The following is a 25991-nucleotide window of genomic DNA, read 5'->3' as shown; positions in this document are numbered from 1 at the left end:
GTATCATGGTCTCCTTCCACTTTGCACTGCAAAACCAGGATGGCTGCTCTCCCCACCCCGCCCCCGCCCCGGGGAACTAAGCTGAAATGCAGGTGTTCTTTCCAGCTCAGCAGATGCTAAGGCGATAAAGCTGCACCTTGCAGAGGCTCTGGGCGATTCAGACCCGGAGGAGCGCTCAGTCCAGGCCAGCTCTCTCCTCCCTGGTGGCTCTGGGATGGATGCGTGTCTGCACTCAGGGTGGCAGCCCCAGTCCGTGGACGAGGCACCGAGACCCCCGGATGAGGAGGGTCTACAGACAGACGGCAGCAGCGGACCCCCGGGAGGTAACCTCCTTCCTCAGCTCCACATCTTCTCCCATCTTTTCCTGGGGATGGCGTTTTGCAGTGAACCTCAGGCACAAGGATATCCATTTCCTTTTAACCCTAGCTCTTTTTCTTATCATGATGCTTAGTAGAAAAATGCCTTTATGCAAGCAGAAGCATGACACTAAAGGTAATCCCTATGTTTTTATTATTTACCTATTAAAGACCAAAACTTTGTTTTATCCAAATCTAAGAGAGTTAGATTTTTGTAACAAGAACTTTTAAAAAAGAAATGAAATCTAGATTCCTTCCTGCTTTTCGCCAAAATTTATTCCTGGCGGCTGCGTCCTTCAGTGGATCAGTGTAAAGTCAAGTGTACTTTCGCATTATGACAACAGAACCCTTTAGTGTTGTGTTTCTGGGCAGGGAATCAGTAGTAAATAAACAACAGACATAACAAATGATGTCAAAAGAGCCAAGATGTAACATTCAAAACATTAACAGTCAACAGTGGAAAATTATGTTCCAACTCTGTTAAACCAGGATGGTATTTTTACTAAACTGTTTACATAAAAATGCAACTCTGCCTATCTTGAAAATCTGATGTCTCTAAAACTGTCAGGCGAGCATAGATACAATAACTGAAAATCATGTGCAATCAACATAAATTTCTTTTATCTTTGTAGCATGGAAAATGGTCTTATGGAGGATATTTATATGCCCATGTTTCTTTACAATGTCGATCCAGAAGGTACGACCATCAGCTTATGATCTGTCATCTTGTGAAAGGATGAGCCACTTAAAATCAGCACATAGACTTTTCCTACAGTCTTGAGAGAAAAGTTAGCCTTTATTTGTGGTTATTTGTGGGACGAAAGGAGGAAGGAACAGTCTGGGTGATATCGAGGGGATGGAAGCTGGCAGGAGGTGGCCTGGGTCCCTGACGGTCTGGCTGCTCCAGTGATGAGAGGCTCAGAGGTAAAGAGGGCAGCCCCGTACCCACTCCTCATTCCAGATGGCCTGTACCAGCGCCTGCATTTCAGGAATTTTGCGAGCTGATTGTTAAACATGGCCATTGTTAAAATTTAAGTCATATAAACTTACAATGAAACGGATTATGTAAAAGGTAAAGGTATATGAAAAAACTTAGGTAATAAATACTCACGTCTCATCAGGAATTATTTTCCTACATTTTACGATGACCTGTGCCCTTGAGGCTGTTGAGGAGTGCCGTATCCGTGTGGTAGAAATGCTTGTGATGCTGAGCCGCTTCACCTCTTTCCCAGTGATGGCCACTGTGGGAGCGTTGTCACCATGGTGATGGCCAAACTCTGCATGTCAGTGCTTCCTCACCGCCCCCAGGCTGGTTGTTAAAGTTTCTGGGCACAAGATGGTCTGTTCCTCTGCCTTCTTATTTTCTCTGAAACAGAACTCAGAGTCAGCCTCTCAGCCTATGGGAGAAGCTGGGTCCTCTTTGTTGAGTGATAAATTTCAGGTTCGTGGTTTTAGATGTTGGTAGTTTCCCTTATAAGAGGTGGGTGAGGACCAAAGGTCCTCTCCTCTCCCTACAGCCTCTCCTGTGGCACATGACGGGGAAGGATGACATCTCAGGACTGACTTGACCACTATTCATCAGCAGGTTCTTGACAGCTCAGGGAAGTCCTGGGTTTCTGGAAGCTCGCCTTTGTGGTCAGGACAGAGAATGCTCCTTCCAGGAGATCAGAACCCACGGCTGAGAGCTGCAGGCGTCATTGTGCTAATTTACAAGCTGGTCATTTGGCCCACACTGTGGTCAAAGACCGTTTGGACACTTTTTTGTAAAATGCAACACAAATGAATTTCTGGAGGAACAACATGAAAAGAAGTACAAAGACATACACAATACAAGCTTTGGTTTTTCGTACTCAGATTCAACAGATATGGTCAAGTTGTTGTAAATGTTTCTAAGTGTTCACTCCACATTTCTGGACTCTTCTGGCTGTGACCCTGTTACAAAGCGTTTGCAGAGCCGTGGCACAGAACCGTCCAGTGTGGGTGGAAATCAGTGAAACCTGAACTCTGAGGGGTGGACCCCTGATTAGGCTTCTTCAAAGGTCCCCTACCCCTCACCCTGCGCTCACCCTGCGCTCACCCTCACCTACCTCCTTGAGTGTATGTTTCTGGTTAGAGACCTTCAGATGCTCACTGAGGGCTCCTTCCCGCTAGTCCATCCCTGGTCACACATCCGCAGGTAGAGCTCAGGCAGCAAAGGCTGATCTCATGCAAGTCCCCCCCACCCAGACTCCTTGCTGCCAATGCCTCTCCCCGAGGGTACCAGCAGCCCCCCGTCTCCTGCGCACGACCCCTCCGTGGGCTCAGGGTCCTCATTCTGACCTTATTACTCGCTGTTCTTTTTATGCTGAAACCCCCTGCGAAACCTTTGACATTCTGGGCTTCCATGATGTCAGCCCCGATCAGGTGCTCTTTTCCACTCATTTTATATGACATCTGAGAGCTGCGTGAGTGGGTCATGAGCGTAAAGGAGTATTTCAGGAAGAGTAATTTAATAGCTGGAGCTCATCTGACAACCTCCCCCAGGACTGCGGAGCTGGCTCGTCTTTGGGTGACCTGTACCTTCTGAGAAGCAGTTGTAGAAGGACTTAAGGAACATGTTCCAGCCAACATGTGGGAATGTTACTTCACTTCAAGACCCAAAAATAGTCAGGTCCATGCTTGCCTCGGTCCTCCTTATGCAGATGGCTCATTCATGCCATTCTGTGCGGTGGCCTAGATTCCTCCTCTCACCAAAACAGAGGGAGGGATGGATCGACACCACACTGTCTTCTCCTAAATCGAGGGAAGGGCCCAGGGCATCCTTTTGGCATTTCGTCATATGATAAAAATGTCCCATAGAAATGTTATGTCCCTGTCTCCCCATATCATTCAGTTTGTGCTAGTTTGCAGCCACCGTCACTGATAGCATTCCCCCCTCTGTTTCTGGAAGATTGCTCAGTCTCTTCCCATCTGACTAATTGTACCGAGTGTAGATTTGCACGGGATCAACAAATAATAAAACCGATTTAATTTTCTGTCCCACAGATTCTAACAAGATAGAACCATCGCTTCAAAGCCTCCAGAAATTTGTTCCTATGAGTTACGCCAGCTACACCCAGGAGTACTATCGGTTTGCAGGCAAGAAGATTGTCATTCAAGAATCGATCGAGAGTTATGGAGCGGTGGTGTGGCCAGGGGTGAGGGAGCTGTAATACTGGGGCGTCGGGGATTCTGGGGATGAGAACAGCAATTTTGTACAACTGTGGTGCCTTGGACAACTTGCCACGTGCTCTAACGTTCTGTGCTTCTCAAATTGAGGGTCCATGGATGCCCCCGCCCAGGGGTGTTGCTGGTGTACCTAGATGCTAAAGAAACACGGCATCTTTCCCGAAAACAATGATTTTCCTCTATGCTATGTTTCTTGAAACATTATTTTCTCACATTAACATAAACTTGAGTATATTGGGAAGTAGGATGAAAAATTCATATCAATTGTTAAAAAATCAGAAGAAAAGTCTTTAGAGTTTAGATTTTGTAGCGGCCACCTTTGGGCCTCTGCCACAGACCTTCGGGTATTCACTCGCCTTTTACAGTGTGGCCAGTCCAGTGGAAACGCTTAGGAAGTGGTGCTTCATCTCATGCTCTCCCTGCAACAGTCCCCAGAGGATGGAGCTGAATGGGGGAAAACACTGAATTCAGAGCCAGAAAACCTGCTATGTTCTGGCTGAGTGCACTGCTTCCCCTGGCCGGTGGCGGTGCAGAACCAGGCTGGGACGATGGACCTCGGAGGCCAGCGCCTTCATCCTTCCCACCACAGAGGTTCTCAGCCTGTGCTTGGAGAGGCTCCAGATCAGAACTGCTCCACGGTTAGCTTCGATGGGAATCCTTCTGGGTTCTTGTTAAACGCAGACTCTGATTCAGGAGGTCAGGCTGGGGGAGGTGGACTGGGGCTGCATTTCTGACCCACTCCTGGGTGATGCAGACCTGCTGGCCTGCTGCGTGGCTGTGATCAGAGGTTCCTTGGAGCGCCCTTTGCAGTCTGGGTACCAGTGATGGGGGAGATGGGGGGGGCAGGGGAGGGACAGCCAAGGGCTCCAGGCTCTCAGAGCTCCCCCCTCACTGGCCCCAGCCAAGGAAGCTCGACTTTTACCCGTTATACTTAATATAAGTATGATTTCCTTCAGCTAAATGTTTTTCTTTAGCTTAACAAGTTTGAAACCAGCAAGCGACTCCACAGCTTCCTACTATATTCGGCAAACAGACACCCAGAGCTGGGTGATCAGAAATCAGGAGTGGAAAAAGATGATTTGTCCACTGGACTGTTTTATTCTTAATAAGGCCTCAGCCTTTCATGCACCAAACCCCCGCCCTTCTCGGGACCTCAGTTTCCTGAAGGCTGCAGAAGAAGGAGCCGTATCGTGTGGGGAAGCACCCTTTCCTTGTGTGACTTCAAGAGCAGCTGTGAGAGATGACTTTTCGGAGTTTGCTAATAGGACTAAGAAGCGGGGGAGTGTTTGCTGCAAGATGTAGCTGTTCCCGAGGGAAGATCCGTCCCCAGATGGCACCCACCGGGCCAGCCTGTCACAGGGCAGGGCCCTTCAGGAATGACGCCTACAGCCACCCGTTCAGGAACTCCTCAGAGCACACGTCTTGGTGGCTCTGGATGACACTCTCCCAAATACTGAAACCCCACACAGTGAATGATGCTCCTTTCTCCTCAAGAACCAAAGAAGGCCTTTCCTCAAAACTGCCGCCCCCAGCTCCGGAGCTCCTTGCCACGGGCTGGATGCCGGTGCCACCCCGCACCTGTGCCGTCCCGCCTGTCCCCCTCCCACTCATCCTCCAGCACCCAGGGCCCCTTGACGCCCCTTACCTCCCTACCGTGCCATTGGGAATTGGTTTCCGTCCTCCCCCCACCCCCGTCCCTGGCCCCCGAGTCCCTTGAGAGGAGCTGGGGAGGAAAGGGAGGGACCCACGGGCTTGGGGCTGCCACCAACCCTGGCGCAGGCCATCGTGAGCGCGGCTGTCTCAAACGATCCAGGCCGCCCCCTACTCCAGCCTGGGCCCCAGACAGAAAGTGAGTCATAGCGAGCCCAGAGCACCTGCAGGAAGACAAGGGCTAAAGGTGTGTGCAAACGAGAGCGTTCACGTTGCCTTTTCAGCGCAGGGTTGCAGGGTTCGCATTCCCAACTCCGGTAACGCCCTCACGCCTAGTAACTCTCCCCAGCCTCTCTAGTTCACGACATCACCAGCCGGCGCCCATTGGCTCACACGGGAAGGGACCTTGATTTTCTGTACAGAAATCGATCTCAGTTTATTCTTTTTTTTTTTTTTTTTTTTACTGTGTAAAGCATGTAACCTCCTTGCTGCTACCCCCCAAAGTGTGGCCCAGCAGCACTGGCTTCACCTGGTGGCTTGTTAGAAATGCAGCCTTGAGACCCATCAGCCCTACTACACGCGGCCGGGCGTCTTTCACCAGGCCCCAGGTGACCTGCATGTGCGCTAGAGTCCGGGAAGCACTGCCCGGCCAGTCGAGTGTTTCTTAGATGAACCGCTTTAAAAGGAAAATTCCTACGCAGCTGTTCAGGGGAGCAGGCAAAGTCCAGAGCAACCTGAACGTTGGTGGAGTCAGCAGGGAGGGGATGGAGCCGCTTACAGCGCAAGTCTTACAGCAGGTGGAGGCCTGACACAACGTAAGCAGAGCGAGGGCTCGCTGCCCTGCGGCCCCTCATCTCCTGGTTCTGGAAGAGCTGAGCTGCCCTTCCTGTTCCTGGAGGCTGGTCAAGGGTCTTCTGGTACAGGCGCTTTCACAAGTCTGTGTCTCTAGTTCCTGTGATGCACGTTACAGCGTTCATATTCCAGAGGTCAAAACACGCCATTGCACCTATATTTTGATTCTTGTGAGCCCCCAGTAAGCTGAAACTCTTTAACATGTCTTTGAGTATTTAACTTGCGGTGGGGAACAGGGTTCCCGGTTTCCAGCGTCCAGGTGACAACTGTGAATGTTTTTCAGGCCTTGGCTTTGTGCCAGTATCTGGAGGAACATGCAGAGGAACTCGGTCTCCAAGGAGCTAAGATGCTCGAGATCGGTGCCGGACCAGGACTCGTTTCCATCGTGGCCAGTATTCTAGGTTTGTCTGTCTATTCTCGGCCTTGTTTCAAAAGACGGTTACGGTGACAACAGTGATAATAACCACTTACTACTGTGTGACGGGCTGTGGTTTAGGTGCTTGGCCGTGATCGCACTCACTGAATCTACCCAGACGTCCAGGCCAGAATGACTGCTGTTATCCCCAGAGATAAGAGAACTGTGCCTTAGAGGCTAACTCGTCCAATCCATTGATTATTACCACTTGAGAAAGTTGAAATTCTGAAGGTGTGACTCTTGAATTCCTGTTGTAAACAGCTCTGTTATGCTGTCTCCTGCTTTTCAGTGCAACTATTATCAACTAATGTTTTGGAAAAAACAAAAAATAAGTGAGTGAATCCAAGGAGAAGACAGATTTATACCCAAAATGCCAGTTGTGAGTCCTGGGAGCTGGGCAAGAGGCGGGTATGTCTGGCCTACTTCAGCCTACACTATTACAGATCTTCTTCTATCAAAACCAATCTGGAATTATGATTTTGTGAAACTTCATCACTAGCATTAAAATGCCTAAAAATTAATTTAATGCATTTAGTAGGAGGGGAGAGTCATTCAAAATAAATCATCCCTTAGGAAAGAAAACTAGGTGCTGACACCTCACGTAAGAGAAAACCAAAATCTTCAGATAAAGACAGTTTGGGAGGGAAAAACAAAGATGACAGTAATCAAACGCTAAGAATCTTGGTATGTTTAGTTAATTATTCCGAAATCTCTCAAAACTGCACCGCCGTTTAACTTAGTTTCTTAAAAGACGGGAACGTTATTCTATTTCAATGGTTCTTCACCAAAGGTGATTTTTGCCCCATGAAGGACATTTGGCAGTGTCGAGGGACATTTTTGATCAGCATGACTTGGGGTTTGGGTGGGGAGGTGCTACTTGCATCTTGGGGATGGAGACCAGGGACCCTGCTAAACATCTTACAGGGCACAGGGCAGGGTGCCCCAGGAGAATTATCCAGCCCATATGCCCACAGGGCCAAGGTGAGAAGCCCAGTTCCATTTCTCCCTGAGAGTATGTGTACCCTGTGGCTGCCCGAATGTTCCAGGTAATTCGTACAAGTTTCCTCTTTCTCTCTTAGGAGCTCAAGTCACAGCAACGGATTTGCCTGACGTCCTAGGGAACCTTCAATACAATCTTTTAAGGAACACACTAAACCATACAGCATATCTGCCTGAAGTGAAAGAGCTGGTGTGGGGAGAGGGCCTGGAACAGAACTTCCCCAAGTCCACGTGTTCCTATGATTACTTGCTGGCTTCTGACGTGGTCTACCACCACTACTTCCTGGACAAGCTGCTCGCCACCATGGCGTACCTCTGCCAGACGGGAACGGTGTTGCTTTGGGCAAACAAGTTCAGATTCAGCACCGATTATGAATTTTTAGATAAATTCAAGCAGGTTTTTGACACAACACTCTTGGCTGAATTTCAAGAGTCATCAGTCAAACTTTTTAAAGGAGTGCTAAAATGGGACTAAATTAAACAAGATGCCTTTCGAAACATTAGTGTGTCTTTCGAACAGTGTTAGAAATTTTATAAGATCGCAAAGGTAGTGCACGGAAACAACTTGTACAACTAGAACAAACAATATTACAGCAACTCTCCATAGCAACCAGTTTAGGATTATCTGCTTCATCTAAATATACACAAATAACATGAAAACATGAAAGTAGCTTTGTTGGCTTCCGAGAGTCTCAATTAAGTGTTTAATAAATTTGACACAAATAAATTAACAAACAAGTGGATTTCCTCTCATTATTTCTACTGGAAAGCATGGTTTTAAACCTGTCAATAGACTTTTGTCACTTGCTTTTTGAAAATGAGCTTGACAGGGTCCGTGTATCTTAATCTGAAGAGTCTACTTTGTACAGATTTTAACTGTAGCAAAGGGAGAGGGTAAAGAGTAATGGAAAACAGTTCTAGGCTTTACACTGATTAAAACTGAAAACTACGGAAACAGTTCTGGAATGAGAAAATGGATGTCACCTCAGGGGCCCAGAACTAGTGCTGAGCACACACTCTGCACCATCCCCAGTGCTTCTTTCAGAAGTTATTGATTTGTATCCAGCTCTTTCCATTGTTTTCAGTGGTGTGGTGCAGACACTGGTCAGCATTACCTTAAGTAGGAAAACTGTCCCGACTTTTAAAAGAATTTGAAAAAGAATAGATACATGTATAACTGAATCACTTTGCTGTCCACCTGAAACTAACACAACACTGGTAATCAACTACTCCAGTATATAATAAAAAGTTAAAGAAAAAAAAGAATCCACTTTATAATATAAAAATAAATAACCATTTTGTCTCCTGTATCAATCACACAGAAACGTCATAGTTTTGCCGGGGATGGCTTCTCCTGGAACGTATGTGTCGGCACGTGGGCACAGAATAATCTAGCCTGAAAGCAGGGCTGACAAGGCAGCTTGGCGTCACCGCCCAGATCCCGGCATCACTCACCCCGGGTACCACTGATGGACCAACCTTTCTAGGAATCACAGTTCAAAGCAGACTTTGCCAGTCTGTGGCTGTTATCTCTAATTTCGACAGCAAACTTAATAATCTTCATTCTAAAATTTCATTATCTGAGAAAGACTTACACCCCACTGAAAGACAGAAGTAGTAATTACGGATAGAAAAGTCCTTGTTACAACAGAGAGCCAGATGTGGCTCATAGATTAAAAAAAAAAAAAATTGCCTGTGAACTTTCACGGTGTACTGCACATCCTGTTAAAAAGCGCTGTTAGGGCTTCCCTGGTGGCACAGTGGTTGAGAATCTGCCTGCTAATGCAGGGGACACGGGTTCGAGCCCTGGTCTGGGAGGATCCCACATGTCGCGGGGCAACTAGGCCTGTGAGCCACAACTACTGAGCCTGCGCGTCTGGAGCCTGTGCTCCGCAACAAGAGAGGCCGCGATAGTGAGAGGCCCGCGCATCACGATGAAGAGTGGCCCCCACTTGCCACAACTAGAGAAAGCCCTCGCACAGAAACGAAGACCCAACACAGCAAAAATAAGTAAATTAATAAACTCCTACCCCCAACATCTTCTTAAAAAAAAAAAAAAAGAAACATCCTCTAAAAATGTTAGCCAGTACAGAGCTTTTCTTTAAAAAAAAAAAAAAAAAAAGTGCTGTTATTCACCACCTCCCCCTGCAGACATGTACCTCACTCAACTGCTTCTCACTACCAGTCAGGACTGTGAGTACATCCAAAACCCACCATGAACTTAACTTCTCCTTCCACATTAAAAAATATAGCGAAAAGACCAAACCCTGAAGAATAAAGTGAGAAATTAGGGAACTCTGCAACAATGGTGATTTTCTGGTATTTGAAGGATACCAGAATTTATTGTATCTTGACATAACTCAGAAGGTAGTACTTCAAAATCAATCTATTACTAGGAAGTTTCTAACCTTAAAATTACAGTAAAATTGGGTACTAAAGGCATGTTCTAAAAAAAGGTGTGATTTCAGTGAAACTGGTAGAAGTTTTTGTCAGTGAAAAAGCACCTCCGAAAATTCCCTCCTCCGTTAAAGTCATGAGAAAACGGACAAAAATTCTCAGAAGCATGTAGCAATCTTAACCAAAGGCATGTAGCAATCTGAAGCATGTTCACTCAAAACGGCTGAACCTCAGCTAAGACAGCAGTGTGCTTTGTGATGTTTTCAATGGCCCTGTCCCCATGCCATCTCCCGCTCCATGGCAGCCTTGAAAACCAGCAGCCTGGCAATCCCTGGAGACTGTTCCCCAGAAAACACCATGTGCAAGGCCTTCTTTGACTGGACTCAGATCTCTCGCAGGCCGAGAAGCCTTTCCCCAGGGGTTTGTCTAGAGGATTACAGGCAACTGTACAATTTTGTGGCTGCCTTAGATGATGGCTAACCGTTGGGACTAATTAAAAAGCCTAAAGGGATAGGCTGGGAAATGTCCAGAGGGGCTCAGAGAGCTGTCCTATTCCTGGGTATCAGCCACGCACATCGCGGGGCTGAATGCATCCTCAGGGAAGACCTGGGAAGGACCCAAGTGCTCACCCCTGGCTGACCCTGAGGCTCTGTGCTGCAGGTAGTACTTACAGAGATGCCAAACCCGGTTGTAAAACACATTCTCTAATTAACATTCAGCCAGCAGCACGACCCTGGGGAGCCACCCTACCCCTTCTGAGCATCTCAATTCCCCGACTGGATTGAACTTGTATATGTGTAGGTAAAAGTATGTGTTTGTCAGAGAGCATGCATGCGGTTGTTCATGGGTGGACTTTAGACTCTAGATGGCTCAGAAACTGTGCAAAATGTCTGCACGCATGTTTGCACTTTTTCATAAAGGGTCTAACGTCTTCATCAGATAAAGGAGTCAATTACTCAAAAAACAGTTACGAATGACTGAGACCAGATCTCTGGTAGGCCTTTTACAGTAGTAAATTCTAAGGGAAGATTTAAAAACCATACGCACACAAACACATTTGCTATAAGACAGTAGAGGCCTTTTAATATTGTCTACGTGTGTTTATTTTACGGAGGAAGGATGAAAGAAGTATAGTAGCCAGAGAGATTAAAAATAAAAAATTACACCTACACAAAAGTTAATCACATACTAAGATTCGGAAATATATTCAAATAATTGCAAGCCTATAAGAAACATTACAAAATAAATTATCTCATGTTGAATTTTTTATCTATGGATTTAATATATTATTCATTTCTGTTCTAACCCCCAATTTTATTTATGAAAAATTAAGACCAACTTTAAGAAGCTTCAATATTCACTTTTATTATTTATAAAAAAATTAAGGTATGAGAGTGCATATGGTGTACTGCGATCTTGGGTTTGCACATTTATTCACGTGTTTACATTATTTCAACTTTAATAAACATACCATATATGTATCTTTACAATACCTGATACAGATTTAAGCTGTCTGGCACTTATACATGTATTATTAGCTCATTCTGATGCTCTGCACGTCAAGAAGATGTTAAAAATGATTGGTCTGAAATAACTCCAAGATGAAGACTGATTGAAGCAGTTATGCTCCAGTGTTTGCCACGCATTTATTTGTGCCGGTTTTATTTTTTCCCCTTAACTGAATGTAAACGTTTGCCAAAAAAAAAAAAAAAAAAAAAATCTGGAAATGAAGTTCTGTTACTTTTTAGTCTAATAAATAATTTTAGCTACGCTTAATGTAGCTTTTTTAAGGCCTTCATACAATTGAAAAAAATTAAAGTCGCGCATGATAAAACCCTGTTCATTTATAAAATAAAAAATAGAATTTTATAGGTTTGCAGTTAAAAGTTACTGTTCAAAACCTCTCATGCATGTAACAGCTGCAACCCAACTGAAAGTCCGTGGTGCTGACAGCCAGGGCACAGCCTGCTGCCAGCAATGTGAGGCATTAAGAAAACACCATGATGTCAGAGGTCTAGATTTACATGTATTAAGCCACACGCCAGCAAATTCTCTGATAAATACACATCATTTTAATAATCAGTATTTGATAGCAGATGAAAACATGCATTAGACTAAAAATGCCACAAATTTGTTTTTATACCCATTCACTATAAAATTTTCTTTTTTAAAATTTAAAGTCTTGGTTCCTATTTTAGAATACAGAGTAATCAGGGGGATACATGATGGGGAGCCAGTTTTCAGTAAAAGACGCACAATGGGTCCATCCAAGCAGCTTCATCAGCTACAATAAAACACACACAATTATTAAAAAACAGATGTTTCAAGCTCAGCATTTAGGGTAAACTCTGAATTAACTATTTAGTAATAATAAGGAAGTAGCAGGTAGAACTTTCCTTCCATCAACTCACCCACCAACCTGCCTTCCTACCAACCAGCCTCTCCTGGTGAGGACTGTCATCCCTGCAACCCTCCTGCCTTCCCTCCTCCCTTCCTATGGACGTGACGTGACTTGCTCCTTTCCTTCCGACCACCCTCGTTTCCTTTCCTTCATTCTTGAATGAATGAACACTTTCCTTCATTCTTTCTGAGTGCCTACGGTAGTCCAACACTGTTCTAGGCATTAGGAAAAAGCACTGAACAAACTCACTTCCCACTTTCGGGCAACTTAAGTTCTATTCAGGAAAGCCAAACAGAAAGTCAGCAAGCTAATGAACAGATAATAAATAAATAAATAATAAGAAATGTATCAGGTATATAGCAAAAATAAAACTTGGCTATAATACAGACGGGGAAGTGAGATGGTCAAGAAAGGGAGCTCTGAGGAGGTGACACTGAAGCTGAAATCTGAGTGACAAGAAGAAACCTACTCTGTGAAAATCTGGGGAAGAGCTCTCCATGCAGCTGGAAGAGCTGGGTCCTCGAGAGGGAAAGGGTGTGCTGTGTCAGCCAAGCGGAGAGGAGGCTGGGACGGCAGAAGCAGAGCGAGGACGCGGGAGTGGGATATGAGATGCAGCTGCAGAGGCTGCTGGCAGGGGCCGGACCACACGGGCCTTACAGGCCACGGGGAGGAGTTTGGATTCTACTCTAAATGTGACGGAGCTTCACCAGCAGGGCTCTGAAGCCATCTTTTCCGGCTGCTGTGTGGAGAACAGACAGCAGGAGAGCAGAGTGGAGGGGAGATAAGTTATGAAACATCCCCTGGTGTGAGCATCTGGGTGGATCTCGGGCTTCACAAACGTAAGAGCTCAGTTCACAGCCTACGTGAGGAGAAGACATTAAGTTCCAGAAAGAGCTCTCTCAACCTCCTCAAAGATCTGAAGAAGTGAATTTGAAATGTCTTACAATTTGAGCTGACAGAAAAGGCCTGAGGGTAAAGAAAGCCTATAGTTTACTCTAATTACCAGAAATCGCCCCAGGGACCTACAGGTGAGTTTTACATCCAAAGAATACCTTCAATATGAAGACCAGATCCTCGGCCGCCTCTGGCAGGACCAGTGTACCCCAACCTCCATATACCCTTTAAGCATAAACCAACTATACGTGTACAAAGACAAGGCTAGGCTGAAACAATTTCTGTGGGGTTCAGTAAGTTCTTACACTTGACATTTAATTTGTGCAGAGAGCTCAACCACAGAACTTCCCTGCATATAATACATGGTAAAATAAAAAATGGCCTATCGTGTCAAATGAAGAATAACATCAAACATAAACTCTAGAAGCTCAACCATTTTAGAACTGAACCAACACGTACTTAAAAGAAATCATCTGCTTCCTTCATAAAGGAAAACTGTCTTCTAACTACACAAAATATGCAATGCATTTTGCCTATGTTGAAAACACTAGAAGCTAAAAATATAGGTTTTCTGGACAGGAGTGAAAAATGTTTTAAAAATTTTAACAGCTTACTGACTACCTTTCATGCATTTATTTTATAGTTCACATTATGTTACTTAGACTAATAATCAGTCATGATAAATTTGGTTCTGTTTTATCACTACCATAAGGCTTTCTAACTATCTTGTCACTCTACAATATTGAAATGACACCCAACAGTGGCAATTTAAATATCACTTACTTGAATACAATTTTTCCAGTTTTCTTTTGTTGGTTTTTCTTCCACAAGTTTAGTTGCAAATTTAAGGCCTCTCCCATACATTTTATTTACGAAGGCATGCTTGTAAGCAAATGTCAAAACCTACAATGTAAAACAAGATACAGCTTATCTACAAAATATTTACAATTTAAGGCATATTGCTTTAATAATGAAAGAACTGGACTTCCCTGGTGGCGCAGTGGTTAAGAATCCACCTGCCGATGCAGGGGACACGGGTTCGATCCCTGGTCCAGGAAGATCCCACATGCTGCGGAGCAACTAAGCCCATGTGCCACAACTACTGAGCCTGCGTGCCACAACTACTGAAGCCTGCGCGCCTAGAGCCCGTGCTCCGCAACGAGAGAAGCCACCGCAATGAGAAGCCCCCGCTCGCCGCAACCAGAGAAAGCCCGCGTGCAGCAGCAAAGACCCAACGCAGCCAAAAAATAAATAAAAATCAAAGAAAAAAATAAAGAAGGAAAATAATGAAAGAATTGAGGCTTTAACAGAAGTGTTGCTTTTCAAATGAACATATTACATCAAGTAAATTTTAACAACTTTTTAAAACAACAACATCTTTAAAAGAGCTGGATATCCCACAGAACAGATAATTTATTTGGGGAAAGAAAGCTATTATGATAAATCACTAGCTGTTGGAACCCATACCAAAATACCTCTATGCAAAAGAAAGCAGAGCTAACATAAGTGATTACAAAATTGCAAGTTAGAAGTACAAAACTACAGAGTCACTATAAATTACCAAAATTGCAAAAGAGGATGAAAGTAAACAAATGAAGTGTCAGATTATATAAACATGTTCTTACTTTCAACTGCTTCCTTTTGTACAAGTTTTCTACCTTTAATTACTGCATCTGTCAAAAATACTCGTAACCATTTGTTTATATCTTTAGCCTCCACTTTTAGGATGTGGAGCGTGTCCTCAAAGAAAGGAATCCTGTCACACTTACCTGTATTCTAGAGACAAGGAAAGGGCTCAACAACTGTTGCAACAGACACAGTAAACAGACAGGTGATATAATGCACACCCCTAACGTAAGAGCGCTGCGGCAAGAACACAATTCGTTATAACAGCTCTATTGTGATGCTCATCAAGTGTCTATCGACTTGATGCTGGACCAGGCTCTTATTCGTCTTTTTCCCAGCAGCGAGCGCAGTGTCTGGCACACAGCAGACATGAGATAACTCTGTTAGTAAGTAGTAACAGCAAGTATTGCTGACGTCCTTCCAGGTACGTGATACTCATTCATAAAATCCCATGGTACGCAGCACCACAGTCCCACATGAGCATTCGGTCACCCGCCTGTGGTCACACAGGTCAAAGTGGCAGAGGCAGAATCCGAGCTCCAGGGGCCTGATTTCAGATCCAAATCCTTAACCTCTGGTGCTGCTGCCTTCAGTTTCTGGAACATTACTGAGTTCCTTCTACAAAAGCACTACTGTACCGAGGTGGAACAACCTGAAGCAGAGAGGAAGAATTTTCTCCTACTTCAGAAGCCTTTACTACCGATCACCATAGTTAATCTTGAAAACAAGCACCTGTGTACTAAAAAACCACAACAGTTTGTGCTGCAAGAAGAATTCCACTGATTACATTTCCTTTTTTCTTCCTTTATGTCCAGAAGAAAGGAAGACTTGCAAATACCTGTAGCTATATAATCTCTACTGTTAAGAATTATAGTAGAGAGCTAGAAGGCATTTTACATGTTTTTATAATCTAAACCCAAAAAGTTCATCAATGTTACTTTTTCTACACTGGACTTTAAAAACTGATCAGGTACAAATCAAGATGATAGTTATTTAGAAGGTAAAGAGTTGGGAGAGAAGTAACAAATCTCTAAACTAACCAGAATACCCCCATCTCCATCCCTGACAAATGAGCAGAGGGACAGGTGTGGGAAGGTACGAAGACAGCTTTCAGATGCCCTTAATTTTAGCTGATACATAAATGGCTTAACCAAAAGCCCGCCACACACGCTCTCCAACTGTTTCCCAAGCTAGCGTGGCCCAGCAGCCACTGTGCGGGCCGACCAAACAACGGTCGAGTGGTTTCCGAGCCGGGAAGACCAGGGAGGCCTCGCTAAGCACCTCGTCTTCTTCGGAGCCCAGCTCAGCCTTGCTCCATTTACCCTCGTCCTCTCCGGCTGGGCCCGCTGGGCACAAGGGATCTGGGATGCATCCCCAAGAACTGCAGCGAAACAAGAAAGAGAAAGGGTACCTTACTGTCGAAAAGATCAGTCCATTTTGTAGCTTCCCAGAAAGTTTCCGTCAGAGAATCCAGGGCGCTCTCTCCCTCCTCCTCTCTCCCTTCCAGGTCGCCTGATACAGCGCCGTCCTCCTCCCGGGCCTGGAGAAGGTGGTCGGCCAGGGCACAGCCTTTCCTGCACAGGGCGTCTACGAGCGTCGACTTCTGCTTGTCCATGTCACTGTGTGCCAAACCAACACATTCCACAGATCAGGGGAGCACCTTGAAAAGTACAGCCTCACCCGAAATTAACCTCATGCCTTCTCTGCCTCAGATTTACAATGCAGGAATGTGGTGTAGCCATGGAGAGATATCTGCATTGCTCAACACATGAGCCACTGTGTTCCACACACAGATTAAATGAGTTAGGATCGCTGTAATCGGCTGAAACAGCAAGCCATGCGCAACAGAGGGGAAAGACTGTTGGGTCAATTCTGTCAGCTAAGAAACTCTCAGAACGGTATCTTCTAAGTGCTTCAACTTCTTATGTCAGTCGTTACATACTTGTGTAGTCGTGAACTGTCAAGCATACACAGAGCAAAGGAATACAAGGCTTACTCTAGCATTTTAACACACTAACTCATTTATACTCAAAATAACTCTATGAGCAAGAGACCACCAGTTGCCTCTATTTTGCAAAGGAGGAAATCGAGGCACAGAGAGATCAGGCGATCTGTTCAAGGCCCCACAGTTATGGAGCGGCAGATCCAGGACTCCGAGCTCTGCGGCTGGTCCTGGAACCCCTGCTCTTAATGGCCGGGGCCACCTGCCTTGCTCCAGGCAGGCAGCTTTGTTTCTGATGTGTTCCAATGCCCAGAACAATGCCTGGCACGGAACGGACACTCAGTAAATTGCTGCTGAATGAAATACAGTAACAGCCTACACTCCCGGGACAGTACTGGCCCCTAGAATGCTTATTTGACGCGTCCTATCCAGCTCCTGTCAGATCCGTCTAAAGACGAGGATTAAAAGTGCTGAGAAGATGACCAGGAGGCCCTCAGATATGGGATGAACAAACTGTCTAACGGTAAGCATGATTCTGAAGGACCCAGAGTGAAACGTGCCACCTATGAAACCTGCTGGGACTTTAAAGTCAACAACAATTTGTACAAAAGAATTAAAATGAGAAGAAGAAGAGGAAAAAAACCCCCAACACAACGCCAATAACCTGCTACAACCTAAGTTACCCACCTTAATACATCTGCAATGCAGAGGAAATTATGCCTAAAAGATACCCAAGAGCTTATGAGCAAAGAGGCTCAAAGTTAAAAGAGCCACAACTTCCACTCTCTTTCCTGGGAAGCGTTTCTGGGGACTTGAAGTGCTTGGTCACTGTGCACTTCAGAACAGAAGGATGGACGGGCTGTCATTTACTGAGTCCCTCCTTACCCCACCTCTTAGATGCCAGGCGGCGCCTGAAATGTCTCGGCAGTCCTTCACTCATGCTTTACAGCAGCCTCAGCGGTCAAGCGCTATCCCCACGTTGTGAGGGAGAACGGGGGCCGTGGACAGAACTGGGCAGGCAGGGCATGTCTGGATATCCACTCCCCTACGGCCACCTGACTGACTGTCCTGGCCGCCCAGAGGAGGGCTGCAGGATGCAGAGCGTGGAGGGCGAGCTGGGGTGACAGGTGTGCTGGACTCGCTAGGCGTGGATTGAATCACCTTTAAGACCCCTTTCTATTTCTGCATGCTCTGATCCAATAACCTAAATTCCACATATCTGGAATGTTCTCTTCCTACCCTCTTCAAACTTCGAACTGACCTGCTCAGATTAAATACCTATTAATCCATGATGGTTTCCCTGCTCTCCTTTCCATGGGCTTTCACAGTTTAAAATACTTATTATAACTGCTCATCACATTCCATCTAGCAATTATCTATCACCTTCTGTATTAGGCTGTATGTTTTCTAAGAGTAGAGAGTGTCTTGTTCACTTTTTTTACATCCCTCTCAGTGGTGCTACATACACTGTTTGGTCAATAAATCTCTCTGAATCAAAGTTAGTTAGGGACTGATCAAGGTGGTAATAGCTACATTTTAGGAAGCAACTTCAATTAGATACTTTAGCGGCCCCAGTAAACTGCAGTTTAATTAAAACTTAGATCCCCTTCAAAAATTTAATATTTTTAAGATTACAAAATGGCCGTCTTGCAATTTTTGACACGAGTGACTTAAGCGAAAGCAGCTGGAAATGAGAAACCCATGCCCCATATAATCCTTTGTATATAACTGGCATTTCATAATGTATGTAACTGGCATTTCATAATGCATATAACTGGCATTTGTATATAACTGGCATTTCATAAATGGTGGCTGCACCATCCACTATTGTTATTAACAACAATAAAACAGCAATGTTTCGAGAAGGTTCCTTTGGAAAGTGTGAAAGGGCGCTGACAATGGCCAAGAACCTATTTTAAACAATTTTTATTCCGCTTGAACACTGCTGCTTGTAAGATTCGTTAAGACCTATAATATCAGTATAACGATGTAAGGTCAAGAGTTCTAGCAGTTTAAAATCAAGCGTTTTGTATGTATATAAAAAAAATTCTGACTGAAGCAGATGGAATCTTTAAGGGAAACTACCCTATTTTCAGGCAGCCTGCACGGTTTCAGTTTATTATTAGTTACAACAACGCTAAGAGGAGGAAACTTCCACCCTTGTAAGTTAAGGACGCCCAGGGTTGGAAATAAACCAAAGCGACAGAGGGGGAACTGGTACTGGGAGTGTTATGAGGAGATGATGGTAGGAGTTCGTGGAAGGGTGAACGGGAAAGCCGCCGGACCGACACACCAGCAAGTGGAAACCTCACTCTCACACGGATGGAGCCTTACGAACGCATAAACCCAGCTACGTGTTTGCTGTACACATCACGTTAGAGCTTACTAAGGCTAAAGTATAATCCCCCCCACCCTTGTTCTCCTCAAGTAGTACTGTAAACCCAGTTCCATAAAACTGAAGTTGCCAGATAATGGTTTTAACCCAATTTTATGTCTTATCACTTTACTAATAAGCATTATAAACTAAATTTGGAGCCTGTCATGCTATTATTGGTCAATAAACACTTGAAAAATTAATTTTATAGGGTGCTCTGTGTTTCCTTCTCCATGTGTCCAGTTCACACATATCCCCCAAATGGCTGGACTGCTTGATCACAGTCACTCAAATCTCTCCACCATGACAGCACCTGATGGTGGAGGAAGCAAACGACTTTTCTTTTGCTTAATCTTAAACGACTGGAGAAAATTACTATAAGATATTTAAGGATGGAGTATCCCCAAATCGGTAACTCCAATGATAAGGATATAAAAAATACCAGAAAAGAAGGATATTTTCAATAATTAAAAAAAGTAACTAAGAAATGAGATGCAAGAAAGAGTATTTACTGGTTAGGTACTTTTTTATAATAGCTGCATCGGGCCTGGGGTCAGTCTTCATCGCAATATAAACTGCTAGGGCCGTTTGATCTATATGAGAAATAACAGCATTTGCAGCTTCGACAATTTCATTAAGCCTTTTCATTCGTTCCTGGGGAGGAAAAAAAAGAAGAAATAAGAAAAAAATGGATGTATCCATGAGCCTCCTGACGCATTTCACTTCTGTCGGTCACGCCCGTGAGAGTCAGGACTCCCGTGGTGCGGGACCATGTAGGCTGTGCAGCCCAAGGGCTCCACACTAGCTCCTGGTGTGACCTTTACGACGGTCAGCATCTCTAGAAAACCTGAGCTCAGACGGGAAAATGCCTACCTTACACTCCCCACTGGCGCTGAACGGAGTAATAAGCATGATAACGAAGTTCACAGAAATATAAACTGTTTTCTACGGAGGCAGCTCTTTCCTTGGGTAACTTAGAAGTTCAGAAACGTGATCAGCTATGTTACCCCAGTCCCATAGCGCATGAAAACAGGAGTTAAAAAAAGCACCAGCTGATGAGACAAATTCTAATTTATTACTGAAACCTCCGAAATGAGAGTAAACAGGAACAGAAGCAACAGAGTCTCACTACGGGCCCCGGGCTGTCCTGGTGTCCTCAGCAATCCGGCTCCTCACAGGGCCTGCGGGCTCACACTCAACCCCTGGTGACTCTTAACTGGTTATGGCCACAAGCACTTTCTACAGCCAGGACTCCCAGTGAGAGCTGGTCCACTGAGGACAGCTGGGAGCTACACAGCCAACTCTAAGAAATCAGAAACCAAGTTAGCCAAGTTAGTGCAGAGGAGGCCCGCTTTTGCTGCAGGCGCCTTAGACTCCAGCAGGCCACGGCCACTGCCACTGCCTTCTGCTCCCGGCTCTTCAGGCCAAGGTCAGAAAAGCCACCCTTAGGGCTTCCTGTCTACTACTCCCCCCACTGACCAAACGTGAGTCCTGAGTCAGTTTAATGAAAATAGCTCAACAGAACATTCAATCTGAGGCGACACGTTTTCAGTCGGCGAGAGGACAAAGACTGCCCCCTTATTCCAAAGGCAAACCTTATCTAATACTGCAAACAAAGTAAGAGACTCATAGTAAAATCGAACACGCCCAACCTTTTCAGCATCCAGCTGATGAAGTCGTGCAACGTACAGAGGGAGGTAATTAGGGTATGTTTCCTTCAATTCATTATAAATGTCACTAGAATCCAGCCTACATATGTAAGAAAGAGAAACAGTCATTATTTCAGTTCTTTTAGAAAGAAAATAATTTGTCTTTCCTATTACTTAACATTGTTTTGAAGTTCCAGTCAATAACCTAAGGTATCAATCTGAAATATAATTACTGACAAAGACTGTATTTATTTGCAGGCAGTATAAATATGCTTACCGAGAAAACAAAACAAAACAAAATCAAACCGGAAATTATTTCATTTATGAGTTCAATAAGATGGTCAGATGAAAGGAAGCATCGACAGCTTTCCTACGTACCAGCTATAATTAGATTTATCAACGGGAGGGAAAAAAACATTCAAAAACAGTTAAGAAAGATTAAAGGATCTAGAAATGCCTAAGATCTACAAAGAAGGAAAATTTACACTGTTTTGGAAGAATCTGAAGTCTTGAATGAACAAAGAGACAGATGTTCCACGTTCCTAGCTGGAGAAGCTGAAGAAACTACATCTGTTCTTACTGACTCCACAGGGAGGAACAGCAGCAGTGCAGAGGCTGCGTTTTGCCCGGCCTGGCGGGAAACCATGGCATCCTATAGGGGTGGGGCCCCCGGGCCTGCGTTCTCAGCAGTGCCCACCTGGCAGACCCTCTGCCTTGCAGGCAGGGGCTGAGCAGGAGAGAGCCCCGCCTCTCAACGGAATTCACCCAGAACCTGGCCTCAGCAGCAGGCAGCGGGGCTGGGGCGCCGACCCCCTGCCTCTCCCAGCAGGAGAGTCCTCCAAGCCGAGGGGACGGGACGGGACGGGGAGCGGTCCCGGCTGCAGCCAGTCTGGAGGAGGCTCCGTTTCACTGAGCTGGGAGTGGGAAGAGAGTGACCTTGGCTCACATACCAGAGTCTCACTTTTCTTACTGAACTTCTGTAGATGTTCTTAAATAGGTGTTTCTCCGTTTGCTGTATGTCCTTAGGATCATTTCCAGAGGTTTAAAAAGGTTGTTTTAAATTTGCTCGTAATCAAATAATAACTGGAAAACCAGGACACAGTATCACTCACCTGCTACATGTATAAATACAGAGACAACTAATAACAGGACAATGATTATCTTTGGAAAGGGGGCAAAAAGTGATTTATTTTCTTTTTTGTACCTTCCAATAAAATTCTCTTCCAAGAGATCAGAATAAGGATTAAAATTTTAAAAATTCTTATCACAAAAGGGAATTAAAAACCAAATATAATTACAAGAAAGTTTAAAAGCACTTGCAGTCCCATCCACTGTTAACATTTCTGAATACATAGCCTTTGCATACACACACAATATTGTTGTAACTGGGAAAATAAAAGTAAACGCTTAGAGGATTAAAATTCACTTAAAACTTACTTTGTCATCCACTGAATTTTAAGATCTCGTAATGCTTCAGTAAACTCTTCTTTTAAATCTTTCTCTTTTTCTGAATCTTTTTCTTTGTCTTTGCTGCCATTCTTAGTCTTTGTTGGTGGAGATATTAGGTAGTAATGAACAGGGATTACATCCTGTGAAAAATGAACGTGGAGAGAGAGTCTTAGATTAACATGCTTAATTTTCCTTATTTAAAAATCTTCAATAGCCGAACAGCACGTAACATCGGCTGCACTTGAGCTGTACTACACTGTATTTCAGATTCTAAGGGCCAAAATACAACTAAAGTTTCAATCTGAGATCAAAGTAATTTTCTCCCAAACTTTAAAGCTAATGCTTCTAATAACTCCTTTAAAACAAGGAAATAAGAACAAACTTTTCTCCATTGAAGTGTTGCTTGGTATTCTTAGTTTTACTTGACAGACTGACTACAAAAACGTACTGAGCTTTCACATTTTACATCTGAGAAGAGAAAATAATTAAATTTTAAAAGAAAGAAAGAAAAGATCTGCTTTTCTAATGAAATTTAAAGAGAAATTTCTTTCTTCATTCAATCCACAGGACTTACTGAGCTCCTGCGGTGTGCAAGGTAATAGCTCCGAAGAGGTGAGGGACAAAGCAGACAAGGGCCTTTCACCCTCTGGGAAGACAGCCAGCAAACGTGTAGGTAAATAAACAACTTCAGGAATGACACGTGATACAAAGACAACAGAATAGAGTAAGGGGATAGAGCGTGACTGGTGGGTAAGCGGGGGGGGGGATCCGTGCAGACAAAGTGGTCATGGAAACACTCTAATGGAGCCTCAGTGACCTCAAGGAATAAACTGCAATGAACCTGAATAACCAAAACGAGGAGAGGAAGACATGTGCGGGGACAAGACGAGCACCTGCAGAAACCTGAGGGGGTGTGCAGCAAGCGCAGGGTTAGGTTCTGAGAAAGGGCAGCGGCCACAGTAAGTAAGCAGGGCTGACAGAGTACGGGTAAAAAAAATACAGGTTTTATTCTAGGTGCCACAGGAAGAGCTGTACGCAAGGCAGTGACACGAGTAAGGATTTTTGTTTTTTGTTTAATAACCCTGGATCCTGTATGGATTAAACACTTTGGTTTTTTGGTGTTTTTTTTTTTTTTAATAACTCTTGATACTACCTACATGGAGAATGGATGATAGAGGCCAAAGTGGAAAAAGAGAAAACAAGTTGGGACGCAGACCCAGGTGTCCCGACACTGCCTGGAACTAAAGGACAGGCTATAGAAAAGGAAGCAATAAATGGACATGAGATGTCCCGGGAAGGCAGGACCGATGGTGGTTGCTGGTGGTCTTTAAGACGAGGGGCTAAATGAGACCAGCAGGGGTGGGGAAGGGGGAAAAGAGCAAGCCCGGGAATGGTCCAAAGCTTTCCACTGTGGAGGGAGAGTCTGAGGTCGCAGCAGCCCCGGGGAAGAGCCAGCATGAAGATCGAAGCGTGGCCGGCTTAGCTGAAAGGCGGTGTCAGGCGGGAGAAGTAACTGCCAAACCTGACAGCACAGTGGCCGCTGATCACCAACAGAGCAAGAGCGGCAGGGGGGAGGCTGGTTGGGGGCGGGGGGCGGAGGGCGGAGAGTAAAGGCCGAGACGGAGATGAGAAGTAAACAGGTATGGATGGTCCTTGTGAGAAGTTTTGCTTTAAAGAGAGCAAGTGTAACTACACCTATTTGTGTCTATTTTATTAGCACGTGAGTCTTGTGAAAAGTAATGCAGGATCTGGGAAATGAAATCACCTGTTATAGTTGCTAGATCCGTTTCTGGCACAATAACTAGGTGTCCCTAATTAAATCATTATTTATTAAGACAATTTCTAAAATTCTACCTTTAGCTTTACATTAAAAACGCTGCTAAACTAAAATCTTGTATTTGTTTTAATTAACAAAGTTTCTAAAATTGGAACAAATTACACTATCAAAATTGTTAAGGCCCTATTCACATAATTTCAGAAAAAACTTTGCACAGGTTGAGTCACAAACAAGTACTGGCCCCATCTTCCCCTGAGGTGTAAATATTACAAAAATATGTCCATTTTAACAATTTTCACAATTAAACTTTATTTGGGGATATAATAGTAAATATAAGCAGCTACTGTTGGAGCTCTAATAAAATAGTAACCACCATTTCAGTACAACCCATTTAAAGCGTAGAAAACCACTGATGGACGAGAAGCACAGAAAGCCATTTTTAGCCATTTCAGCACCACTCTCCATGAGGTCAGGGAGCAAGTCTGCAAGCAAAGGTCTTCAGTGAAGTGTGAGCCTGGGAAGGGGAAACAGCCCTCCCGTGGGCAGGCTTCCTTCCGGTCCCTGCCACCCATCCTGCGCTCCTTCTCGAGGTTTACTCTGCTAGGTGGACACTGCCCTGAGCTTGAGCCAAGTTCAAAGGGTCTGCAACATCTGAGTGGGTAACTGATCACCAAGTTCTCACAGTAACAGCCCACTTCAGTGTCATCTGTTTAGCAGAGACAACACACCTAACAATTAAAGGCGTAAGTGGCCTCCAACATTTACTGTTAATAGGGCCCTACTCCCTTTGATGATTAACAATGAACTCTAACAAAGATCTGCAAATAGAGAGAAACCATATATAATAGCAACCATAAACTATCACTAAAAATGCAACAGATACTGGGAAAGTTAATGATGAATGGCCTTGGGGTGGGGGGGGAACCAAGATTTTGTAATCAGCATTTTATATAGTAAATCTGTACCAAATTGGTAATTATAAAGGCCGATATTAACCTATAAAATATTTCAGGACAAGAGCTACTTCTTATTACTAAATATTATGGACATGGTTGTTTTAATCCCCAACCAAAAGAGAAATGAAGTTATTTTTCTTTCATTCATTCATTCATTCATTTTTGCAATACACGAGCCTCTCATTGTTGTGGCCTCTCCCGTTGCGGAGCACAGGCTCCGGACGTGCAGGCCCAGCGGCCATGGCTCATGGACCCAGCCGCTCCGCGGTACGTGGGATCTTCCCGGACCGGGGCATGAACCCGTGTCCCCTGCATCAGCAGGTGGACTCTCAACCACTGCGCCACCAGGGAAGCCCTATTTTTCATTTATTTTACCATGGTCATCTGTTCTTTTTGTAAGTATTTTTATTACTCAACTTCTCAAGGACTTAGCATAGGGTCCATTTAACAGAAATGATTTTGTATCATTAAATCATAAGAAATCTTGATTATGATTTAAAAAGACAGTCAAAGAAGAATCTTCAGAGCAGAAATACTATGATATAAGCTCTCTAGAGCAGACACTTAACAGTAAGCATATTTTTTAAGAAAAAAATTACTCCATTATTAGAAAGTATTTCAACAGTATGTGAATTGAATTGAATGATATTTAGAAAATGAAATCTATCTGCCAAACCAATAACTATTTAACATACCACCATTTAAATTTCGGTTCAAAACATAATACCCTTAGCTCTTAAATGATTAAAAAGTATAAATTCAAAATTTTAATACCTTTACACGAACTAAAATAGCTATTTAAAAAATTAATGTCATAGTTGAGTGCTATTTATGTTAAAAATAACTATATTCTTTCATATTACAATGAACTTAAAAAAGGGTAACATACACTTTCAACTCAAAAGTCACTGAAACCCAGAGGACAAATCCATTGAGGATTATGTATACAAAGCTGGTATTTTGTTCAGGCAATAAATTATATATTTTGTAATGTGACTATAAAACTATGTATAATAACGATTATTTTTAAAACAAGAGCTTCATGTG

The 25991-nt window shown here is 44.2% G+C and overlaps 2 protein-coding genes across 4 annotated transcripts in view; one reads left to right on the top strand and one right to left on the bottom strand.

The window, feature by feature from the left end:
- Positions 1-214: 214 nt before the first annotated feature.
- On the top strand, positions 215-7954 carry METTL21C (methyltransferase 21C, AARS1 lysine; the record flags this gene model as incomplete). Its single annotated transcript, XM_081214933.1, has 4 exons — positions 215-323; positions 3381-3532; positions 6349-6466; positions 7560-7954. 4 exons carry the CDS (start codon positions 215-217, stop codon positions 7952-7954), a joined length of 774 nt encoding a protein of 257 aa, XP_081071059.1.
- A 3261-nt stretch (positions 7955-11215) lies between these two features.
- Positions 11216-25991, bottom strand: part of TPP2 (tripeptidyl peptidase 2) — a 68616-nt gene continuing 53840 nt past the window's right edge. For 2 of the 3 annotated variants that reach the window (XM_081215191.1, XM_081215192.1), the window contains 6 exons: positions 22200-22351; positions 20766-20862; positions 19637-19767; positions 16209-16416; positions 13955-14074; positions 11216-12160 (listed from right to left, as the gene is read on the bottom strand). In XM_081215191.1, coding sequence (XP_081071317.1) covers positions 12071-12160; positions 13955-14074; positions 16209-16416; positions 19637-19767; positions 20766-20862; positions 22200-22351 — 798 coding nt within the window. In that variant the 3' untranslated portion in view covers positions 11216-12070. Of the gene's footprint in view, positions 12161-13954; positions 14075-16208; positions 16417-19625; positions 19768-20765; positions 20863-22199; positions 22352-25991 lie in introns of those variants that run through there. The other variant, XM_081215193.1, reaches the window with a different exon arrangement.

This window comes from Mesoplodon bidens (genome assembly GCF_964165515.1).
Source record: "Mesoplodon bidens genome assembly, chromosome: 17".
NCBI classification, from domain to species: domain Eukaryota; kingdom Metazoa; phylum Chordata; class Mammalia; order Artiodactyla; family Ziphiidae; genus Mesoplodon; species Mesoplodon bidens.
The sequence above is the reverse complement of the archived record's forward strand: the minus strand, read 5'-3'. Positions and strand labels throughout refer to the sequence as shown.